Below are 25513 nucleotides of genomic sequence, written 5' to 3'. Positions count from 1 at the left end.
CTGAGAGAGGTGTATCTGTTGTCATAACTGTGAATAATTTAAATGCAAAGGTTTTCCTACTTTCCATTTGTGATTTGAATAACAAATGTGCCTTTATTGGTACCAGAGAAGCTGTAGTTTAGATGAAGAAGCTTGAATGACTGAAGTCATTATGTGCCTTTGGCTGTTGTTATGACGTGTGCCAGTTCATTAGTGCTAATTCATGTAAAGTGGAGAGAAGAGGCGAGAGAAGAAAGGACAAGGATGAATGAAGACTGAGAGAGGCTGGTGTGAGTTTATGCAGATCCTTCCACTCCTTTCAGGTCTTTTTCTCCAACTTCATTTATGCAGCTCTTCCCTACACTCTGGGGCTTAAATTTCCTTGTGCCTTTATTTATTCATTCATTTCAAATTCATGGCTAGTTTCATTGACAATGAAAGAAACTGATTTTAATATAATTTTTCTCATTTTGGAAGTTTTTTCCAGCACTTTATTTGATCACTTTATTTGATTAGTTCTATCCATCCGTCCTATCCATCCATCCATCCATCCATCCATCCATCCAGTCATCCATTCAGCCATCCATCCTAGTCCTATTAAAGGTTATGGGGGCATTGGAGCCTATCCCAGCAATTACTGGGTGAGAGGCAAGGTACACCGGAGACAAGTTGCCAGTCCATCACAGGGCCCGCTGATAGCTAGTGGCTGATAATATAATAATAAGTGTGGTCATTCCAAGTACATTCTTTCCCTGAAAACTGGCCTCAGAGGTCATCAGATTCAGGGTTTTCAGAGCGGAGAAAACAGAGACGTCTTCATTGCTTTACATCAGTCACTGTGAGTAATTCATCCTAATTCAAAATCCAGATTGCCGGCTCTGATGGTACACACATTCAATAAAAGGTTAGCTGTTTGGTCTCCTCCTCTTCCTCATGTTCAAATCCCTGTGTGTTAGAACAAGATGCTGAGCTGTAAAATTCTTCCACTACAGTCATACTAATAGTATGACTATGTTGTATACTATTATACTTGTATACTAGTATTGTATGTTTATGTGACTAATAGTATACAACTGGACATACTAATGCCTCGTTGAGGCATCGCTTTGTGGTTTCATATGTCAATAATTCTTTAAAACAAATAAAGCAGAACTAAAAAAAAAAAAAAGACATTGGTTGACAATGAAATAAAATGAAAGGGCATCTAGTGCTATTGCTGTGACCTTTAAGTCTTTCAGATCTACCCATGCATGAAAAAAATAAATAGATAGTAAATGGTAGAACAAAAATCCTAACATCTATTGTACTTTGAGATACATTTAGTTAGATATAAATTAATCCAGAACATGATGATATACAAATCAGACAAACCCTAATTTGTTCCCAGTGTAGCATAAACAATGTCAGTTGCCGAAACTGAGACGGGAAATTTCTGTTCACTTTGAGATGGCAGCAGTACATCTCAGATGACATTTATGATTGTGTAGCATCCTCCTTACCTTTGCAAATCTAAGAAAAGCCTAGGGGGGAAAGGGGGCAAAGTTTACTATAAATATTTGAAGGAATTTTCCATTCTAACTTTTTAAACTAGTTTTACCTTTATTTTGTCATTTTCATGTTGCATCTTTGCTTAAAAAAAAAAAGAAAATTCTGCTTACATAGCTAAAGGTTCTTCTGTGACCCTGTGGTTGTGATGATCATGAGTGTAGTGGACAGTACAGGAAGTAACACTTACAATTACCTCTGGCCCATTCATTCCACCGCTGGACAGCAGATGATAGTAATGTGACCATATAAAACTACAGATGATCATATTGCACTACAAATTAGAAAAAATTTGGATGAAAACTTTACAACAGGTCTTGAATAAATAATATTTAGAAACCTGTTGCCAATCTTAGAAAATATTTTTATTTTGGTCAAATATTTTTTTCTTTTTATTAAGGGTTGTATTCCATATAGAGATATAGATTTTATTTTCTTTTTGGATTAATGGAAGTATCAGTACAATTACAGTAAAGTCCATCCATCTATCTTCTCCCCCTTATCTGGGGTTGGGTTGCAGGGGCAGCAGCCCAAGCAGGGGATTACAATAAAGTATGGTGCTAATTTTCTGCCAGCAACTTTTTAGGTTTTTTTGTTTGTTTGTTGTTTGTTGTTTTTTTTACATGATTTGTAGAGTGTATGTAAATGTCTGGGAAGTAAGGAGACTAGTATTTGGAGTTGAAGGAGAAGGCTATTGTCCCATTCTTGTCGAACGCTAGCTAGACTATATCTTTAAGACAGGCCTTGTATTTTTGTTGCCAAATTTTCTGCTTTGTGATTCTCCATTTGTCACAAATCTTTTGGGAGCGAAGGTAAAATTATCTCATTCGTCTTTTAATTAAAATGTTGTTTCACATATTTGAGTTCTTCGCCGTTCATGAATGATAATATAAAAAGTTAATCAAAGTCCATTTTCAGTTCAATTGGACCAATAGTTAAACTAGCATCTAATATGAATCCAAAAGATTTTAACTGAAAAATGTTGCTTTTGCAAAATTAGGAATGAAACACCAAGATTTATTCTGACTGAACTGAATGTTTTCACCAAATCCCACTGCAGTACAACTTATAGTTGCTGAAACAGTTAACAAATAATTAGAAATGTGAGCTTCATGGTGGGACTGTATGAAAATGAAGAGATCTGGGCTCACTTTCTTCCCTTAGAATTTCACAGCAATTTGCCCAGTAAGAGTGTATTCTGATCCCCAGAGCTGTATATGTAGTGTTGCTAAAAGCTATTTTCTAGAGGCACTCGAGTGTTGCATGATTACTTGGACTGGTATGCAGGTGTGCAGATAATGAGTACGAGTCTTGTCGTGACTTTCAGGAAAACATGGAGCTTTGCAAATGGAAGCAGAGAAATGTGGCTGCTATGTTCTGAATATCAGGGTTGTGACTTAATTAGGAGGTTGTTAAGCTGCTGTGGAGCTGTCAAATGTACCAATTACCTGCACTTCCTTATCCAGAAAACCATATTTCAATTCATGCCTTTTTATCATTTAAAGCTGGAATTAACTGGGATTTCTTTTCTTTTCTTTCTCTTCTTTTCTTTCCTTTCTTTCCTTTTTTTTCTTTTCTCTTCTCTTCTCTTCTCTTCTCTTCTCTTCTCTTCTTTTCTTTCTAACCTATGACTATATTTGAGTAGAGCTGCTCATGTCGGATTGGCTATATGATATTGACTTTCTTTTGTATTTGTTGTGTTCAGGTTTCCTGAGAATTGTCACCTCTTGCGGACTATCTGAAGAAACAACAGATTAGAAGGGGAAACACTGGAGCAACACCAGAAACGTTACCAATCACAAGTTGGAAGATTATTAGCAGGGCAAGCAGAATGTAGTTGTTGACTTCCACTGCTGATTCCTCTGGCTGAGTGTGGACTGACAGACCAATGGAGAAGGTCGAAGAGGATATAAACCTCTCCTTTCTGCTGGAGCATGAAAGAGAGATGATCCTAAAGGTGCTTCAGAAAGACGAGAAGCTGAGGAAACGAGAGGAGAAGAGGATTAGGTGAGATATTAAACCCTTGCTCATATTAGTAACGTTTCTTGATATTTTCAATATCTTTTGCTTCCTTCTGCTTGACCCCAACAGGAAGCTTAAGAATGAGCTGCTGGAAATCAAACGAAAAGGTTCCCGTCGGCCCCAGGAGCCCCCGGAAAGACAATGTGCTCGCTGCCTCAAGACTCTGGGTCTGATCTTTGACCGCGGAAACCTTTGCGAGGAGTGTCAGCTGCGTGTCTGCAGCGAATGTTGTGTTACAGCTGCCAGGTCACGCCACTGGAGGTGTAATGTCTGTGCCAAGATCTCGTAAGTGTGATGTGTGCAGGGATGGAGAGCGGTGCAGGGGGGAGGATGTAATCCAGATGTTTTTTTAGAAGATTAATGACACAATATCTGTCTTCATTTGGATGTTGCAAACAATCCCAAAACACACATTTATGAGACCTAGCCATCTTCAACCTTTTTTTTTTTTTTAAAGGAAAGTACATATTTATAATTTCTTATGTCCTGAAGCCAATTGATGCTGTAGAAGCTACATTCATTTTTATGTCTCTTTAAAAATTTAACATGTGAGGTTTTCAAATAATCAAGGCACAATGTATTTCATTCATCCATCCATCCATCCATCTTCTGCCGCTTATCCGGGGTCGGGTCGCGGGGGCAGCAGCCTAAGCAGGGAAGCCCAGACTTCCCTCTCCCCAGCCACATTTGCCAACTCTGCGGGGGGGATCCCGAGGCGTTCCCAGGCCAGCCGAGAGATGTAATCCCTCCAGCGTGTCCTGGGTCTTCCCCGGGGTCTCCTCCCCGAGGGACGTGCCTGGAACACCTCACCAGGGAGGCGTCCAGGAGGCATCCTGACCAGATGCCCGAGCCACCTCAACTGGTTCCTCTCAATGCGAAGGAGCAGCGGCTCTACTCTGAGCCCCTCCCGGATGACCGAGCTCCTCACCCTATCTCTAAGGGAGAGCCCGGCCACCCTGCGGAGGAAACTCATTTCAGCCGCCTGTATACGAGATCTCGTTCTTTCGGTCACGACCCACAGCTCATGACCATAGGTGAGGGTAGGAACGTAGATCGACTGATAAATCGAGAGCTTCGCCTTCTGGCTCAGCTCCTTCTTCACCACGACAGACCGGTGCAGAGCCCGCATTACTGCAGACGCCGCACCGATCCGTCTGTCGATCTCGTGCTCCATCCTTCCCTCACTCGTGAACAAGACCCCGAGATATTTAAACTCCTCCACTTGAGGCAGGACCTGACTCCCGACCTGGAGAGGGCAATCCACCCTATTCCGGCTGAGGACCATGGTCTCAGATTTTGAGGTGCTGATTCTCATCCCAGCCGCTTCACACTCGGCCGCGAATCGCTCAAGCGAGAGCTGGAGATCACGACCAGATGAAGCCAACAGGACCACGTCATCCGCAAAAAGCAGGGACCCAATCCTGAGGCCACCAAGTCGGATCCCCTCAACCCCTCGGCTGCGCCTAGAAATTCTGTCCATATAAGTTATGAACAGAATCGGTGATAAAGGGCAGCCTTGGCGGAGTCCAACCCTCACCGGAAACGAATCCGACTTACTACCGGCAATGCGGACCAAGCTCTGACACCGTACAGGGACCGGACAGCTCGTACAAGGGGGTCCGGTACCCCATACTCCCGGAGTACCCCCCACAGGAGCCCCCGGGGGACACGGTCGAATGCCTTCTCCAGGTCCACAAAGCACATGTAGACTGGTTGGGCAAATTCCCATGCCCCCTCCAGGACCCCAGAGAGGGTATAGAGCTGGTTCACTGTTCCGCGACCAGGACGAAAACCACACTGCTCCTCCTCAATCCGGGATTCGACTATCCGGTGGACCCTCCTCTCCAGGACCCCTGAATAGACCTTACCAGGGAGGCTGAGGAGTGTGATTCCCCTGTAATTGGAACACACCCTCCAGTCCCCCTTCTTAAAAAGGGGGACCACCACCCCAGTCTGCCAATCCAGCGGTACTGCCCCCGATGTCCACGCGATGCTGCAGAGGCGTGTCAGCCAGGACAGCCCCATAGCATCCAGAGCCTTAAGGAACTCCGGGCGGATCTCATCCACCCCCGGGGCCTTGCCGCCAAGGAGCTTTTTGACCACCTCAGCGACTTCAGCCCCAGAGATGGGAGAGTCCACCCCTGAGTCCACCAGCTCTGCTCCCTCATGGGAAGACGTGTTGGTAGGATTGAGGAGGTCTTCGAAGTATTCCCTCCACCGACCCACAATGTCCCGAGTTGAGGTCAGCAGCTCCCCACCTCCACTGTACACAGTATTGATGGAGCACTGCTTCCCCCTCCTGAGCCGCCGGATGGTGGACCAGAATCTCCTCGAAGCCATCCGGAAGTCTTTCTCCATGGCCTCGCCGAACTCCTCCCATGCCCGAGTTTTTGCCTCGGCAACAGCCGAAGCCGCATGCCGCTTAGCCCGTCGGTACCCATCAGCTGCCTCCAGAGTCCCACAGGCCAAGAAGGCCCGATAGGACTCCTTCTTCAGCTTGACGGCATCCCTCACTGCTGGTGTCCACCAATGAGTCCTGGGATTACCGCCACGACAGGCACCAACGACCTTACAGCCACAGCTCCGGCCGGCCGCCTCAGCAATAGAGGCACGGAACACAGCCCGTTCGGACTCAATGTCCCCCGCCTCACTCGGGACATGTTCGAAGCTCTGCTGAAGGTGGGAGTTGAAGCTCGCTCTGACAGGGGACTCAGCCAGACGTTCCCAGCAGACCCTCACAACACGTTTGGGCCTGCCAGCTCTGACCGGCTTCCTCCCCCACCATCTCAGCCAACTCACCACCAGGTGGTGATCAGTTGACAGCTCCACCCCCCTCTTCACCCGAGTGTCCAAGGCATGTGGCCGCAGGTCCGACGATACGACTACAAAGTCGATCATTGAACTGCGGCCCAGGGAATCCTGATGCCAGGTGTACATATGGACACTCTTATGCTGGAACATGGTGTTCGTTATAGACAATCCATGACGAGCACAGAAGTCCAATAACAAAACACCATTTGGGTTCAGAGGGGGGGGACCATGCCTCCCAATCACTCCCCTCCAGGTCTCACTGTCATTGCCCACGTGAGCATTGAAGTCCCCCAGCAGAACAATGGAGTCCCCAGAAGGAGCACCCTCCAGCACTCCCTCCAAGGACCCCAGAAAGGGTGGGTACTCTGAACTGCTGTTCGGTGCATAAGCACAGACAACAGTCAGGACCCGTCCCCCCACCCGGAGGCGGAGGGAAACTACCCTTTCATCCACCGGGGTAAACCCCAACGTGCAGGCACCAAGCTGGGGGCCGATGAGAATGCCCACACCTGCTCGGCGCCTCTCACCATGAGCAACTCCAGAGTGGAAGAAGGTCCAGCCCCTCTCGAGGGTACTGGTTCCAGAGCCCAAGCCATGCGTCGAGGTGAGTCCAACTATATCTAGTCGGAACCGCTCAACCTCGCGCACAAGCTCAGGCTCCTTCCCCACCAGAGAGGTGACGTTCCACGTCCCTAGAGCCAGCTTCTGCAGCCGGGGATCGGACCGCCAGGGTCCCCGCCCCTTGCTGCCGCCCAGCTCACATTGCACCCGACCCCTACGGCTCCTCCCGCAGATGGTGAGCCCACGGGAGGTGGGGCCCATGTAACCCTTTCGGGCTGAGCCCGACCGGGCCCCATGGGCGAAGGCCCGGCCACCAGACGCTCGCTCTCGTACCCCGCCTCCAGGCCTGGCTCCAGAGGGGGGTCCCGGTAACCCGCGTCCGGGCAAGGGAACATTCATGCCCAGGTTGGTCGTCATCATAGGGGTCTATGAGCCGTGCTTGGTCTGGTCCCTCCCCTAGACACCTGTTTGCCATGGGTGACCCTACCAGGGGCATAAAGCCCCCGACAACATAGCTGCTAGGATCTTCGGGACGCACAAACCCCTCCACCACGATAAGGTGACGGCTCAGGGAGAGGACAATGTATTTCTAAAAGCAAATTAAATCTGACCTCTATCAATTAAAATCTTTAATTGATGGTGCTTTAAAAAAGGTTTCTAAAGATGTGAATGTATTGGGGTTTTTCTTTTAAATGTTCTAGACAGCATATTAGGACTGAGACAAGCAATCAACACCATGACTCAGCGTTTCCTCCTTTGCAAGGTGGGGATAATTAGCAAATTGACATTTTTCACAACGCTGAAAGAAGCCAAAGAGTCCTGTTAGTTTAAGCTGTTTCAAGACCGAAAAGGTTTGTTTTCAAGGAAAAAGTCAAAATATGTTACATTAAAAAAACCAAGATTGATTTCAGGGATCAGGAGTTTCTCCCAATGGCTATTTTATCTGTAGCCATCTCCAGACATCATTTAATATTTTTTCTTCAAACTGTCACTTTGCTTCCCCATGAAAAGATGTAAGCCAAGTCATTTTCACCTTAAAGTTTCCTTTTTCTGGTTGTGTCAGACTGTGTTTTGATTTATTGGAGCTTCTCCGAGTCCTTTTTACCGTAATAAATCTTTCAATGCCTGCTCTGACTGCTGAATGTTGAATATTATATAGATAGAGTTGTAAGTTAAAATGGCACCCATAAACTGAAAGTTGTTGTCAAAAAATGAATTGTGAGCTAAATATTAGACTAGTTTGGATACAAAAAACTGAAAATGATGCAGTTTAAATGAACTTTAGTTTAGAAATAGTAGAAAATAGTGTTTCTACGCTCTCAGTTGTCTCCAAAATCATTGTAAAGTCCCTTTGTAAAGAAAGAATTTATTTTAGTATAAACTAGTTGTGCTCAGACAAAACTCATTGCAAGCTAACACATATTTAATGATACACACTGGACTACAGGGAGCTGAAGGTGGTGACTGGAGAGTGGTTCCTGGAGGAGCGGTCCAAGCGTTTTGAGCAGAAGCTGTTGAGCAGTGATGTCATCAAACAGACCATCCTGAGCAGCCCGCCAAGTGAGTTTAACCGCTAATGTGCAACAAATTATGCTATGAAGCTGTAAGTGAAACCATAATGTCTTCTGTGGAAAGAGCATGTTGGGAGCAACACAGGAAATGGGCTGAGAGTAATAATCTTTTTTTTTTATTATTTTTTTTTTATCAAAAGCCGCAGAAAAGAAGCTGACAGAGAATCCATCAGCTTCATCAGAGCCAGAGAAACCTGACACTCCAAAGTCCAGCAGAAGTGCAGTACGAAACATCATGGATGGTGCCAGAAAGAAAGGGTAGGGAAATCTAGCATGAAGGGCTGCTTCTGGTTAAGTATTACACAACGAAATAGTAAGGAACATATAAGAAATGCATTATCCCGCCAGGATACAGTCATTTAAAGCTAAATGTGCAGTGAGTTGAGTGCACACTTTAGCATGAGACATTAGAAAAGACCAAGTGGACGCTTATTTGATTTGTCAGAGGTCTGGAATGTATTATGAAATACATTTTGTACTGCAACAAAGCAGTAATCAGATTGCACTGGTTAACATTTCTTATTATCATGCAAGCAGTCTAATATTTCCCGAGGTACTCATAAAAAAAAAAAAACATACGGACATGAAGCAGGTCTGCTGGATTATAGACGATGCAATCGCTCTGACAACAAATAATTAAATTGCTCCAGGTTCAAATTTACAGGCAACTGCAATCATGACACACTTGCTCTCTAGATAGTAAAGATGTGTACTGTATTGATTTGTCATGAAACAATGGATGTAGCATCAATATAGCTTGAAAAATCATATATTTTTATACATATATAGATATATAGAGATATATATCTCTATATATCTATATATATAGAGATATATAGATATATAGATATATATATAAACTGAATTGATATACACCAGACTCTACAAGAGAGACATCAAAATGCAATTTTCGCTGGAGATCTGCTGCTAAGTGATGACAAAAAGAAGGGAGGCAATCTTATAGAGGGCATTAAACTCTGAGAAGGCAGAATTGCAGATGTTGAGGAGAGCTACAGGTACCTTGGAATACAATAGGCAAATGGCAACCATGAAGAGGCCACAAGGAAAGCAGCTTCAGTCAAATCTGCAACAAGTAAGGCAGCTGCAGAATGCCCTGCCAGTGGTCAGACACCCTGCTGGGATAATAAGCCGGCCAAAGAAGGAAGCTCAGATGACAGATGTTAAAACACAGAAGCTATTCATCATGTATGAAGGGTTCAACCCCAAATCCAGTGTCCAGGGGCTACATGCTAAGCACAGAGAGGGAGGCAGAGGACTAGTGAGCATCAAAGCCACTGTATAGATGAAACAGACAAAGCTTCAAAACATCAGGAATATGGCCTAAAGGGATGGAGCACTTAGTGAATTTCTCAGGCAATGGAGACTGAGGAAAAAGGAGTAACCATCATGAGAAGTAAAAAATCCCTGCGTAGGATGTAGCACGGATAAATCACTGAAGGGGCGGATATAAACAAGTTCTACCAATGGCTGGGCGGAGGACGGCACAGAGATGCCAATCATTGCAGCACAGGACCAAGTCTCTAGCAACAGAGCTATCGAGGCCCAGTAAAACTACACCAAGCAGGATCCCAGGTGCAGCCTGTGCAAAGAGATACTGGCAGGAAAAAAAACAACATCCAATGCAATAAACATATGAACTGGAGAGCCCTAGGTTGCAATGGGAAACGCCTCCCAAGGTGGAAAAGGAGACAGTTAGGATCCTGTGAGACTTCAAGATACAAACCAACAAAATGGTAATCACCATTTTGTTGGTCATTGGTAATGACCAACATACTGCTCATTGAATAAGCTGCAGAGGAAAACCATTAAAGTCAATGCTGCCATCCTCATCGATGGCAATATCAGAAGAAAGCGATAGAAGAAACTGGGGAAATCCACGGACTTAAGGACGAGCTGTTGAAAGCCTGGAAGGGGAAGGTAACAGTAGACCCCGTGGCCATCGGAGCACTGGAGGTGATGTCTACTGCAGAAGTGTTATCTGACAAACTACAGACATTTCCATCCAGACGCAGTCCAAGGTACAGCTAAGATCCTGTGCAGGACCCTGAAGCCCCCAGGTCTCTGGGATAAACAGACACCCAACCTACCCATAGAAGTGGACTAAAAAAAAGCTTTTTATTTAAAAAAAAAAAAAAAGTAAATTCCATAGAGTTTTACAATCCCTTTATTTTTTTAGCATCGCTAATTGAATAAACTGTGGGTTTGTTGAATCCTGATATTTTGCTTCATTTTAGTTTTAATGTGTTTGATATGAGGTTTGTAGCCCATTTTGGCATTTATTAACACTCAATGTGTTACTGAATGTATAGAGTATAGTTTATGGTATTCTTTTCATTTATCTTCCACTCAGAAAAAGCTTTTGGTTTGAATTCACAGTTTGATTCCCAAAGCTGACAAAAAACTTTTGTGTATTTGAATTAAGGGATTCATTTGTTTATGTCAAACCATTTTTTACTTTTTCCAGTTCTTTCTCTGCAGCTACCAAACACATTATTTATTCATTCATTTTTCTAACCGCTTAATCCAATGAAGGGTTGCGGGGAAGCTGGAGCCTATCCCAGCGGTCTGTGGACGAAAGGCAGGGTACACCCTGGACAGCTCACCAGTCCATCGCAGGGCCAAACACAATATATTTGGTTGAAAATAATTAAGACTTAATAATACAGGTTGCAACTCTCTGGGATCCCTGGGTGACTTGGATGAACTTGATAAAATAAAAAAGAAATTAAAAGAACTGAATAAAAAATAGAGATAAATAAAATTTATCTTGATAAAGATAAATTAATATACATTATTGTGTACTCATAACATCATATTCTTGCACAGTTGAAAACAAGCTGCCTGTCATGTGTGTGTGTGTGTGTGTGTGTGTGTGTAGACGGATGAAAATGGATAAAAAAAGCAGCCGGCCTACCCTGAAGCCACAGAATGGAGTTGACAGCATCAGCATCAAGTCTGCTTCAGGTGGAGAAACTCAAAGCGTTAGAAGCGTTCGTTCTGCTCCAAGCCCACATTCAAACAGGTTTTTGTCACGCAGTCAACATTACACACACAGATCCACACACACACACACACACACACATTACACCTTTAATTGGATTTTCTGTCCTTAGAATTTCTTTATTTTGTTATCAATATAAAAATTAGGGAGGCGATGCTTCATTTATGTACTATTAAAATTATTTCTTTCAGGTTGTGTTCTTTATGATTTCTCTCCACATTCTCAGTACTGGTACCAACCAGAACAGCCAAACTATGTACATCAGGCATTGTTTTTACATGCTACGTTTAAGCATCAAATAAGATTTCATGTGGGATAAAAAAGTATTTTTTTATTTAAATCTTTTTCATGCAGCCAAGCTGGATCAGGTTCAGGGATATAATTTTCACACTAAATGTATGTTTATGAGCTGTCTCAGTCTTAAACAAGTGAAGATTCACCGATGTTCAACTGGTTTTTCTCTGGGATTAAGGGGAGGTGCAGTGGCTGTGGAGTCTTCAGGGATTCCCACTGTACCCAACAACCTACGATCCCTAACTCTGGACAAATCATCAACTCCCAGCGACAACCGGAGGGTCAGGGTCAGCGATGATACACACCAGTACACACAGCAGCACACAAACAATCCGTATTAAGGTTCCTTACATGGCTTGGGTGTGTGTGTTTGTGTTTGAACACACAGCCTGACGGAGCAGAAAGCGTTGCAAGTGACAGTGCCTCTGAGAAGAAGGCAGATGGCCATCATCGGACGAACTCTGACACCCCAACCATCTCTGTGTCTCGGGCGTCGGTCTCATCAGGTAACGGCATGACAACTACAACTGGACAGGATTTCCCTCGGTTCCTTTGTTTATTTTTTTCCCTTCCCATCAAAGCAACACAATTCCCACTGACATCTCACAGCTCTTCACCTCACATGCAAACATTTTGATAACTGATTCACACCTTCAGGATGGCAGGAAGCAGCAGATCACACCGAGGGGATGTTAGTCTAACTTCAGCTCTGTGGGTTGATGCACAAAAGATTAGATTAATTCTTTTGTTGGGAGTCGACATCACATCTGCACACATTACACTATTAACTTGAGCCCCTTTATGTCTCTCTGTTGGTCTTATTTTTCTAAATAGAAGCTTCTCTGCCTCTTCTCTTAATGTCAGGCTTGTTATCGGTGCACCCAAATGTCATGTCGAGATTTTTAAATGACTTTTATTACTGTCATTAGTTTGCACAAAGATACTGACTGACATCAGACACAACTTATCTCTAGTTGTGCCCACATGTCACAAGTGTATAAATGTATTCTTCAGTTTTGTGCTTATAGTTAGATTTTAAAGTTTAAAGTGACATTATTTCCATTTCATTTTAGACTTCATTATCAGTAAAGACAGTCTGACCCAGCAGGAGTCCTCAGGTCTTCACTCTGTTTTAAACCTTTCCAAAGAAAAGTAAAACTATTTCCAGCAGCTTTGACAAAATCAGGCTTTTTTTTCTATTTTTTTTCCCTTTTTTTAACAGCTGGAAGCTTTTTTAAACACTTTTAATCAATTAAAGTTCACAACTTGATTTTTTTTTTGTTTGTTTTTATGTGTAAAGCTCAATTATTTAGTATCTTAAAACTGAACACTCCTCACTTTGTATGTCTGTAATATATGTCATCACTTGAGCGAAAATCAATCTTGTTTCAGCATTTTAGGTTTGGAGTTTGAGCCTGGAGGCGATTAGGGAAGCTTAAACACTGGAAGAGAACAGCTGCAGCTCTCTACAAATTTAAAAAATACATCTTTTTGTGCTAAATAATTAATAACTCACTTGTTTAATCTTAACCCAAGGATTCATAAGGGTTTTTTTAACCCTTGAGCACAAAATCAGAAGCAAAAGAAACAGCAAAAACTGTTTCTTCTCTAAGAGTTGGATGGAGAACTGAGGCTTTAACACAGGCATTAAAAAACAGCTTTTTTTATGCAATGTGCGGCAAAAATGGAAAAAGAGATTAAACTGTTATTGCAGAATTGAACTGGGAATGTCATTAACTCATTAAAACTTAATTGGCTCATTAGGACTTGAAAGGTCTTATTTTGATTAAATTTTAGAATTTGATAATTAGTCTCATTCCTCATATCTTGTGGTCACACAAAACATCAGTCCGGCCCTTCAAGCGACTGACTGGAGTCACCATCCCCGATACAACAAAGAAATTTTAATTTAGCTGTACTGTCAGAGTCAAGATGGACTGTTGGCCCTGTGATGAATCGGTGATTTGTACACGGTGTACCCCGCCTCTTGCCCAATGATTGCTGGGATAGGCTCCAGCTTCCCCCAAACCCTGAAATGCACGAAGTAGTTAAGTAATTGGATGGACGAAATGATGGATGTCCGAGTCAAGATCTAGTAGATGAAGAAAACCCTTATTCAAATAATGCAGGTCTGTTAAGTTCAAAGGGGTTAAATTAACACAAGAATGAAAATGCAACACTACAGGAAAATGTGACAGTGTAGCTCGCAAAAGAAGTACCTTGACATCAAAATCCAAGTTTCTCTGTTCTGTATTGAAACAGGACTGTTTGTACCGCCAGCCATAAAGCAAACTTCCAGATTTGCATACACTGAGTAAATAACACTTGTTCTGTTGAAATGTTTCCCGGCATGTTGAGAATTTGTCTCCATGTCAGAAACTTTCTTGTTAAAGAAAGGCTCTATTACTTACATAAAGAAGTAGGTTATGATTTTTGTTTTGTGTTAACTTGTTGCAGTTATAGTTTGCAACATCTTGTGGTTTCAAGTCTTCTCTTGCAACTTTTGTCCACCTAGGGCAGAAACAATTGATTTGTGAAAGGTGTTAGGGGAGTTTTACCTTTAAAGCGTGATCTGTTACATCAAACACGGTCTTCGTTTTTAATAGATTCTGAATGTTTAAACATTTAATCCTTAAATTCTCTTTGTTTCATGTTTGCGGTCTTTCAAAGGCAAAGACTTAAAGGTTTGATACGTTTTTTGTGAGGATTTAGAAAGCTTTTTTTTTTTTTTTTTCAAATATATGGGTTTTTGAACATTTCTTAAAGGAGTCCTCAGGTAAGTAACTTGGAATTAACGTGCTTTGAATATAAACCATACAGAAATTGAAGTAATCTCCTGCATTGTCAGGAGGATTCAATTCTTCTGCGGGAGATGAAGAGGAGAAAGATTATCAGCTGCCACAAAAAAGTTCAGGAAGTTTCTGATAAACACACTTTTTGATATGCCCCAACAATTCTCGATGTCTCCTTCTATTTCATGGTGATTAACGTATCAAACTGCATAGCTGAAGCCACTGTCTTTTCCTTTATTCCTCTGCACTCCTGTTCCTCTCTTCCTGCACAAGATCACAGCCGCTCAGAGATGGACCTGTCAGCTCCGGGCTCTGAACTCAGTGACGATGCCCTCAGTATCCGAAGTCGCTCTGTCCCTGGGCTCAATGAAGCAGTAAGCAATGTCACTCCATCTCCTCACAACTGCACACTGATCACATTTCTAGAATTATTATCACCATGATTGCAGCAACAACTGTTTGCTCCAATTGTGAATTTCCAGTCTTGTCTTGTTTTAAATCCTCACCTGTGTTTCCACATCAAGCTGTAGATCTGTGAGTCGCTGAACTACATGTGATGCGTTCGCTGTGGACCTGAATGCTAATTTCACATCAGAGCTTACTTCAAAGAGCATGACAAGCATCTAAACAGATGTAGTGTGAAAAAAAGGTGGAGGCTGTGATGGTCAGTTTAGAGCTGCTTTGTCTTTGTCTCTGTTAAACTCTCATTTATATTTAAAGCATTTTCCAGAAATTATACAATGTGCTGTTTATTTTTTTATTTGCCTACTCATCCAGTCATACTCTCAAGTTTACCATATATAGAATAATGGCGTGATTTTTGAAGGTGAAAATAGAATTACCACACTCTAGACTTGTTTCACTAAATTCAAGCAAGCAAACTGCATCCATCCACTCAGCTTCTGCAGACAAAAGGGTGCAGAGTAATGTGAGGCTTTGTCAAAGCTTTCCAGGTGTCCTCTTTATTTTTTATTTAACCAGAGTGCTGTCATCCACAGGAGTTTTCAGATGAGGATGCAGAAGAAGACATTGACGCCCTGATGTCGGCCCACAGCACAAGTGCCGGCAGACCCCTCAGCAGCGCCTTGTCAACGGTAGCACCCATGATAAAGCTAGCACATGCACAAACACGCATTTACAGTGAAGTCTTACCCTCATGTTGACTTACAGTTTAAACAAGGCTATGCACTGAGAGTAAGATGCACATATTACAGTGCTGACTGTGTAAACATAGTCAGCTTTGTCACGAACAGCTGCCACACACTGCATAAACTACCGAGAAGAAGTCGTTGTGGGATAATGGGAAAGTTTCCTGTTTCACAATGTGCATGGCAGAGATATTTTACTGTCCTGATTTTTAGGGGTTTCTTTGTCCCAGGTTTGTCTCCACAAAACAGATAAAATGGTGATAAATGTTTCTTCATACTAGTTAAACCGATTCGGAAAGCAGATGCTGTTTCTTTAACTGTTTAAAAACGCAGAAATCCTTAGCTCAACTTCACTGTCATTATTTACATTGAAAAATGTTGCCAGAATACATCAGCAATGTGCACATGGTTCGGGATAAAGATAATTTGTTTATTCACAGCTCCATTAAGGTCACAATATTTTCATTGGGCAATTCCAACATTTTGATTCTTTTCTTTTCCAGCCATTCTGTCATAGACTCATTGTCCTGTTTCATAATCTAGTTTCTGCCAAATGAGCAGATGACCTCATAATTACTCTTGAATATGTTGCTATACGTGAGGAATTTAGGGTTGACTTAATGACTGCAAAATGTCCAGATATTATTGCTACAAAACTGGTCTTAATCATCACCCACTCCTACGCTTGAGAGTTCTTATGAGGTATTTGTGCTGATATGCACAGTACCTGGGCCTTGTCTTTGAAAAAGATGTGGTTCCAGAAAATGTCTGGTTCGTATAGATGCAACTTTGCGAACCTAAACTGTACAGTCATGTTTTTGTAGAGATGGGAAGGTTTCTTCTGGTAACCTTTCCAAGCCACACTTATTCAGTTTTTTTTCTAAATGTGCTCTTATTAACTTTGACATTTAACATGTCAATTGAGGCCTGAACAGTCTGAGGTATAGCATTTAGATTTTTTGCATTTTTTTCTGGGCATTGCACAGTTTGACTTTGGGATGAGCTGCTTGGACATTCATTACTTAAAAACACTGGCAAATGTTTTGATTGTGCTAAAACCTCAGAATTGAAGAAGAGTGTACTTATATGAATGTAGTCATGTGATACTGTTATAGACACACTGAATGGAAATCTGTTGTATTTGGTTGCAGGCACGAGGGCTGGATGTTCTCACAACACTGATATCAAATGGAAATTTAATATTGTAATTTCAGTAGCACATGTACTAAATTAGCACCCCATTTTTTTCTTGGTCTTCATTTCCCATGTTTACTCTTGACTTGGTCACACATGTTAATTTTCCCCTATAAAAGTACCCTGCAGCATTCTATAATGCAATTATGGGCATAAACCCGGTTATTGTCCTAAATGGCTATCTTAACTGTAGAACTCAATTATCCTGCTTGTCAGTCTGTGTGCGTGTGTAATTTGAGAGTCGCAAAGGTAAACAGACAAGAAATATCTTGCCTGCCTGATATTTATCTTCCTGGCACGGCAGCCGTTATTAAGCTTCTGTTTGCATCGTGAATAGAGGCAGTGATGAGCGACATTTTGCAGAGAGCTAATATAGTCTCCCTGGTGTTATATGATTAAATGCATGGAGCAATTTCACTGATCATTGCATAAGTAAGCTACAAGATGCAGTCTTTAAATAAAAGCTGTCATCTGTCAAGTTTTAGTGAAATTATTATTTAGTTATGGTAGTGAGACACAAAAAACGATGTCAGCAAACACAACAACATCCAACTACATGCCTTTTCTTTCTGTGTGTGTGTCCTGTGCATCTGCTCTGTATCGTTGATGATTCCAGAGGAGTTGTAATCTTATGTGGTTTCATCTGATAATCACCATGGTAACCGTGTGTAATGGGGTTTCCTGGTGCTAGAGCTTGGGTCTGTGTTTAGGTTCTGCCTCTATTACTAAAACATCAATGAGTTCAGTTCCTTCTCTTTTCTTTTCCCTCTTTCCTCTTCTGCTGATCACTTTGTTTCTTTACTGCAAATTTAGTCCTCTACTCCTGGTTCAGAGAGAAGGTGGGGGTACCTCAATGTCCCTGACTCGGATGCTGAGACTGTAAGTCTCTTCTCTGAAATTTGCGCATGTACGTGTGTGTGTGTGTGTGTGTGTGTGTGTGTGTGTGTGTGTGTGTGTGTGTGTGTGTGTGTCTTGTTTTTTTTGTTTTTTTTGACTGCTATACATTGAAGATACAGCAGGAAAGCAGCTAAGCATAAATATTACAAGCAGCAATTAATAATGTATTAAGTGTTTTATGGGTACACCCGCCAGTTTTGAATATATTTGCATGTCCAGTTTTTTTTCTTTTTTTTTAGCTGAGTTCAAAACCCTTCCCATTAAACACAATGGCTTCCTACAGAAAAAAAAAAGGAAAGAAAATAACACAGAATGCCACAGTTTGGCCCAGATAAAGTCAGATTTTATCCCCTTTAATGTAACAGCAGTACAGACATGATACCTGCTGCAGTTGTAATGGAGATACAGACAGTTCAACATTAACTCATATTTTCTGAACTCAGCTGCTTTGAGTTTTCTTGCTTTGATCCCTCACTTAAATTTCATGCTACTTCTGTATAATTCACTGTCAGATCAATATTATTTTGATAAATCAGACCATTTTGTAGTTATGTCTGGCTTTTAGTTTAAAGGTTTTGTTCTCTCTTTCTGTCTTAAGTCCTTCTGGGTTCTTACTCAAATTAAATTATATATCTAAATACTTTGTAACAGATATTTTGTATCTGACATCTCATGAACTAAAGCAAACCTATAAAAACAATTTAGCTTAATCTAGATTAATTAGGCTAAGAGATAATGGTGTATTTGTGAACAACAAAAATTAGATTAAAATATTTAGATTGTTTTTTTTTTCCTCAAAGTTTGAGATATTTGCTGTGCACCTCAACTGACTTCACACATGTTTCTACTAAATTCAACACTCACCCCTTCTCATGTCTTTGTCCTTATCTCTTGTCTTGGACTCACAGAGTAGTATTAACAGCATGATGAGCATGTACAGTGAGACCGGTGACTATGGCAACGCCAGGGTGAGCGGTGAAATCCTCCTGAACATCAGCTACAGCTATAAAACAGGTGCTCTGAATGTCCTGGTGAAAGAATGCCACAACCTGGCAACAGGAGACGAGCGGAGGCAACGCACAGATGCGTAAGTGTGTCTATAGATCATCAGATATTTGCAGCTAAAGAGAGAAACATTCCTGTGACACAAAAAAGCATCTTTCAATTTGAATAGTTTACCATTATTTTTGTTAAATTTTTTTTTTGTCTCATCTGTTGTGATTTGAGTTTGTATTTACCAAATTTTTAAAACACATATTGCACATAAGCAATGATTGTTTTTTATTATAATGTCTACATATATAAAAAAATTTAAAAAATAAAAAAAAACCTTAGAGTTGAAAAATACGAACTTTTTTCACATGACTCGGTTTTTTGTATGTGGATGGAAATAGGAAAAATTTATTTCTTATGGAAAACTGAAACACTTTCATTATTAGTTTAAAAAAGAAAACATGTAACAATCAGGCTTTTTGTTCCTTATTATTTCAGGTATGTGAAGACTTACCTGCTTCCAGACACATCACGACAGAGCAAGAGGAAGACCAGCATCAAGCCCAACACCATTAACCCTGTTTTTAATGAAAACCTGAGGGTTTGTGGAGGAAAAACTCAATAAGCAAAGAAAAAAGTCTGAATTCAAAATTCTCATCATTAACCAACATAAAAGTGATGTTTTCTTTTTTTTTAATTTCAGTATGTGATCAGCCACTCGCAGCTGGAAACGAGGACCTTGCAGGTGTCTGTGTGGCATCATGACCGCTTTGGATATAACAGCTTCCTGGGAGAGGTGGAGCTGACCTTTGATTCGTGGGAATTTGATTCTCAGCTAGAGGAGTGGTACACACTGCAGGCCAAGGTAAGAGCCAGAATGTGTTTGTCTTGTCATCTTTTGCCATCTTGCACAGGAGTTTGAATATTTCTTGTGGTGTGTAGGTGGAGAGCAGTATAGACTCCACAATGCATTATAAGGGAGAACTGACTGTTGTGTTGAAGTACATTCCTGCAGAGAAGAACCTCATGCTCCCTCTGGACCAAGTTCAAGGTACCACTGTTATGGTTATCAGATAAAGATGTAAAATTATTGAAATCATGATATTCTGCTGTGTCGGTGTCACAGTATGCATATGTTAATATTCAGCATTAGTTTGTAATGAGTGACCCACCAGCAAGTCACTGATTGTTAACATGAATAAGTACAGCTTTCCCAACCTAGTTTTACCTCAGTTTCAGCTCTCCCCACCCCCATCTGACCTAAAAAATTGTTTTTATGTAAACAAAATTAGACTTGTCCTGATTTAAATCTTAATTATTCCAGAGCACATAAAAATAATTAAAGTGTTTCTGGTCCTTGCTTTCATGCACTGGCCTTCTTCTTGTGTTCAAACTTCTGCAGGATTTCATACAGATGTATGTATTTTCTATGGTTAGAGAAGACACAAAAGAAAAGAGAGAGAGAGAGAGAGAGAGAAGAGAATCAGAGAGAGAGTAATTATAAACATTAGTTATCATATTGCATTTAGACCATTTTATCTGCAGCTACTCACATGTTTAAAAAACACATTTAATTTAAAAACATAACATATATCTTTAAAAATGCTTGAAAAGCATCAACTGCTTTGAACTCTTGCCTTTATTGTGTAACAAATTAATTAGTAAAGGTACTAAACCTTCACCTTTAAGCAGTTTAATTTGTGTAACTAGAAGTGTTGGGTTGATATGCTTTTCTCCCATTTCAATTTTAATAATTTTTTTTTTTTTTTTTTTTGTGGATAAATTATCTCTGTGCATTTTTGCAGGTTGTCAGCAGTTCTCTCCCTTTTGTTTAAGTGTTTTACAAAACAAATATAATGTCATGTTACTGCTGGAGAAATGTGGTACCTTCTCCTTCATATGGCATCTATCATAAAAAACATATAAAACTGAAAAAAATCAATTTTGACAAAAATTGATTTAAAAATTCTAAAACAAAGAAAAATCCCGATTTTTTTTTAATTTTTTTTTTTTATGTGAAACTATTTTTTAGTCCACCACTTGTAACTAGTCAACTAAAGACAGCTATTGGGATATTTTTTACACTGCTGGCATGACACTTACATCCTTTGATGCCTTCTACCACAGTCTTTTGATTCATTAACACAGATTACCATCACACTCACCGCTGTGAGCAAAATGAAAAGGTTACTGGCATCTAGAGGGCATCTTCCTTTATAAAGGTGTTGCGTATTATCACAGCTTCAGGTTTATTTAACATCTTTTTTTCTGTGCTAATAACTAGACCATAGGATAGATACTACACCCCCTTTTCATCTCTCAGAGTGACTTTAAAGCTTTACAAGTTCGAATTTTGTAATATTGTTTAAGGCTGTTCGAATAGTTATTGTCATCAGCGATGTCAATTTTTATTGTTGAGATTGATGTTATTTCTTCTAAAGTGCTACATTTCCAAATAATTTGCCAATGTCAGTTTATCTCTTGTTAAACCCCTCCTGCAGTGAAGAAGAGTTTCCTGAAAGGCAAGAAGACGAGTAGCTTCACTCCACCTAAAGGGGGCATGGTGGAGCTTCTGGTCAAAGGAGCCAGAAATCTAACTGCTGTCAAATCTGGAGGCACTTCTGATCCTTTTGTTAAAGGGTGAGGGTAACCATTACCGCTCCCAGTCACAGTGTTGACAATGTTTGAGAGTCCATTGCCGTAGACTTTGGCAGCCATATTTCCATCAGTTTTCCCCAAAGTTGTTGTGGCTACAGATAAAAAGTAGCTTACTAACACCAATGTGTAAATGATGGATTCTTTGTGAAACAGTTTAGGTCCCTTACAAAGAAATAAATAAATCTAATCCATCATTTTTATTGCAAAGCTGTTAAATAGTGGCTGAGAGGACTTTTTGCTGTATTAAATGGCTCAAAATGTTATAAATGTTGAAGAGAAAGCTTCAAAGAAAGCTTGTTTTTTTGTATTGTATGCACCAACATGATTTGGCTACAAGGTGTTGCAATCTAGACCATGTTAGAACGTACTGCAGATCCCGTTGCTGCACAGATGCTCTGCAGCTGAAGAAGTGTAATATTAAATATATAACAAAAAAGCTAAAGCAACTTTGGTAGCTTTTGGCTTTAGCGCAAGCACTAGGCATCATGTATTCTATAAACTGGGAGTAAGTCCTCTACTATCCACTGTTGGTAAGACACTGATGACTTAACAACATATTACACGCAATCCCACTTCAAACATACCAAAATATTTCATTATTATGTTTGACTTTATGTTTTTTATAAGAACATTTGCAACCAATTAATTAACTTTACAACAAGAAATCTGGACTCAGTTTGTTTACATTTACACAGACACTGTGGTCCCTGCATCCTGTATCATTCTAGTGATTAGTCCAAAATACCAAGCCAAGATATACTTATGGAAAACAAAGCTGGAGCAGAGTCAAGTAAAAATGTATTCTTTCCACAGGTATCTCCTCCCTGACAGTAACAAGTCAACCAAGCACAAGACAGCAGTAGAGCGTCGCACCGTGAACCCACAGTGGAATCACACCTTCACATACTGTGGCCTGCAGCCTGGAGACCTTAACAACATCTGCTTGGAGCTCACTGTGTGGGACAAAGAAGCTTTGGCCAGCAATGTCTTCCTAGGAGGAGTCAGGCTAGGAGCTGGCACAGGTATGATAATCTAGTAAGAAAAGAAAAAAGCCTGTTCAGTATGTAAAAATAAACATTTTCTCACATTTTTCTTGTTCTGGAGATCAGAGTAATGTTGGGAGATCATAGAAATGTTATTCAGCTCATAAAAAATAAAGAGCTTTGCAGATTTTGAGGAGGTTTCTGTATATCTAACCCTATAGACTGGCATAATTTAATCATTGCAAAAATTAACAATGATGATTTAATGATGACCCTAATTACATTAAATCATCAATAATGATTTAATGATGATTTCAATTGTATTATTCTCAGAGTACTGAGGGAGTATTATTACCCTCAGGTCTCACTGGTCATTCTATCAAATTTATTCTTGTTCTTTCTCCCCTTAAGGCAAAAGCTATGGGAACGAGGTTGATTGGATGGACTCATATGGGGAAGAACAACGGGTTTGGCAGCGAATGATCGAAAACCCAGAAGTTCCTCAAGAGTGTACACTAATGCTGCGGTCCAGCATGCGTAAGTGTAACATGTGAATCCAATCAAAGCACAGAGAAGGTAAAATAGAATAATAGACAAAGAAAGAAAACAGAGAAGTGGTCTGAAGGTATAAGGACAGAGCTAGAGCTATTGAACAGTAAAAAAAAAAAAAAAAAAGACTAAACTCTAACGTAAGTGCTCATAAAGGACCACAGACCATCCTTCTCTGTACCTATCTTGCTTGTTCAGATCCCTTCTCTTACCCAGAACAGCCAGTCATGCCTTACTCACTCATCCACTTGTGCCCATCTACCCTCCAAAGTGTCTAGTCCTGACCAAGCACTGCTGCTGTTTATTGCTGTTCATTAAAAATCATCATTGTATGTAACTTCCTGTAACCTATAAATAAGCACATGGTGACTCCTGATGTGTACATTCTTGTCTTGTACGTGAGCCATTGTTGCATGTAGCCTAGTTAGAGATGGAGAACATTAGACAAGAAAATGATTAATGGGATATAAACTTTCCCTTTATAAGTAACCAAGCAGCACGGTGGTATAAAGCACAGTAGTATTTTATTAAGATTAGTTTACAGTGATGGAAAGTGACTAGATCATGCACTACTCTGCAGTTCAAGGGGTTTGCTTGTTTGACTTATAAGATGCACAATGGTAGGATGTGTGCTATTTGGCATCCTAAATCAACATTTTTTCTTTAGGCCTTACCAAATAATTTTGTCTTCATAGAGTTTGTTGGAGATAAAAGAAATGGATTAATGGATTAAAGCATAAGCCTTGCCTTTCAAAAATTCGATTATAACATGGAACAAAAGATTGCACATGATAGGAAGAGAATTGGATTTTAAGATAAATGTGTTGTAAAACCTGGGGCTGTAACAAACTATCTTAATTTCACTATCAAAAAATTTTGAAATGAAAATGTGCTACTTTATCCAACCAATAGTATACAGCCCCAAATTGCTTACTTTACTCTATTTGTAATAAGTACAATAACATTAGATTTATACTCATGAGATACAGAAAGCCCAAAATGCTAGGTATTCGTTAACCTTATTTTTGGTTCAAATTTATCTATAAAGTATCTTTGGGATATTTATTTTAAAATTATGCAGCAGAATACTTGTAAACCAACTCTCTTAAACCATACTTCTTGTTTTTGCACTAATGTTAGCATGTGTTAGCATGGTAACACAACTGCTGCTAAGTTTTGCTGCATTAGCATGCTAGCGTTAACATGAAGGAAGCATTCCAATGACTAAAGATTTATCTCGAATACCACAGTGACTAAAGTTGGATGATTTAAGTGTTAAAACTCTCAAAGTTTGGACAAATTATGACAAAGTATATTTACTATCTAGTTTTTTTTGTTTGTTTGTTTTTATGTTAACGATTGTTGTACAATTAGAAGATCATAAATAAAAATATACATTTAGCATGTTACATGAAATTTTAGCTCCTCCATCACCACATGATCAACAGTCATGGTCAATTGAATAAACTACTAATCAAAGGTACAAATAAATGTGACAACTACAACAATGGGGTTTTGAGCCACATGTGTGATACTTGCTGTTTAACTTAATACACCTTTGCTACATTCATTAAGCTACAGCTTAAAAATGACCAAAGAAAGCAGTGTGGATTACAACAGCAATGTAGCTATTTTAAACATCTTTCTGGACACAACTGGTGATAGAATAATTAATGGTAAAATTTAGCTGAAATAAAAGTTTTGTTCAGTGACGTATATTTTGACACATATTGACAAGTCAAATCAGTTCTGAGGATATAAAACTACAAGACTTGCTTATTGCAGCACCCTGTTTCTTCCTCCTGAGGCTATTTTTCCATAGTCTGAACCTGGCATTAACACATATTGAACATTGAACATATTATATCACTTATCACTGGTTTATATTTTTTGTTGATTGAATTAGTGCTCATTTGATAAGGCATAAGTCTTGAGGTCTATACGCAGCAAGTACATGGAATTTAGCTGCTTTCCATCCCTGGTTGGCAAAATAAATAAATGTGTTGCACAAAGTCTTGTCAGATTAGAAAACTTAGACTAGCTTTGATGTAAATTTACGTAACACTGTATCAGTGTGTTGATATAAACTGCATGGTATTAAAGAAAAAAGAGGTAGAAGAACAAAAAGTTACATAAAGCACTGATAATGACATCACTTCACACCTTGAAGGGAGCGTGCGATTTGCAGTGTGTTCTCAGGAACCCTGACATGGGGACTATGCGTAAGAGTGAGTCAGCACCAAGGCGAGCCACCATCATTTTGGAGGTGGTGATGGGGCTAATAATGAACCAGTGACAGTCAGACTGTGAACTTGTACCTGTCGCCCAGGGCTCTGCAAGCCTTCATCCTGTGATGATTCACAGCTCACAAAAACGATTTTCCAAGTTTAACTCCGTAGAACTATTTTTTCATGTGGGATGCAATCTTTGTCCAATTGTCTTCAGCAAATATGTTCATACATACATTCACTGTTCAGCATACTTGAGAAGCCCA

The 25513-nt window shown here is 40.4% G+C and overlaps 1 protein-coding gene across 1 annotated transcript; it reads left to right on the top strand.

The window, feature by feature from the left end:
- Nucleotides 1-3412: 3412 nt before the first annotated feature.
- sytl5 (synaptotagmin-like 5) lies at nt 3413-23024 on the top strand (the record flags this gene model as incomplete). The annotated part of the gene is made up of 17 exons (XM_079254673.1): nt 3413-3531; nt 3616-3831; nt 8366-8478; nt 8630-8747; nt 11389-11532; nt 11984-12092; nt 12194-12311; nt 14871-14971; nt 15596-15691; nt 17753-17818; nt 18745-18923; nt 19328-19430; nt 19533-19694; nt 19772-19880; nt 21331-21469; nt 22301-22509; nt 22882-23024. The coding sequence occupies 17 exons, from the start codon at nt 3413-3415 to the stop codon at nt 23022-23024; spliced, it is 2244 nt and encodes a 747-aa protein (XP_079110799.1).
- Between the last annotated feature and the right edge of the window lie 2489 nt (nt 23025-25513).

This window comes from Telmatherina bonti (genome assembly GCF_933228915.1).
Source record: "Telmatherina bonti genome assembly, chromosome: 15".
Taxonomy (NCBI): domain Eukaryota; kingdom Metazoa; phylum Chordata; class Actinopteri; order Atheriniformes; family Telmatherinidae; genus Telmatherina; species Telmatherina bonti.
This window is presented reverse-complemented; position numbering and strand designations above follow the sequence as displayed.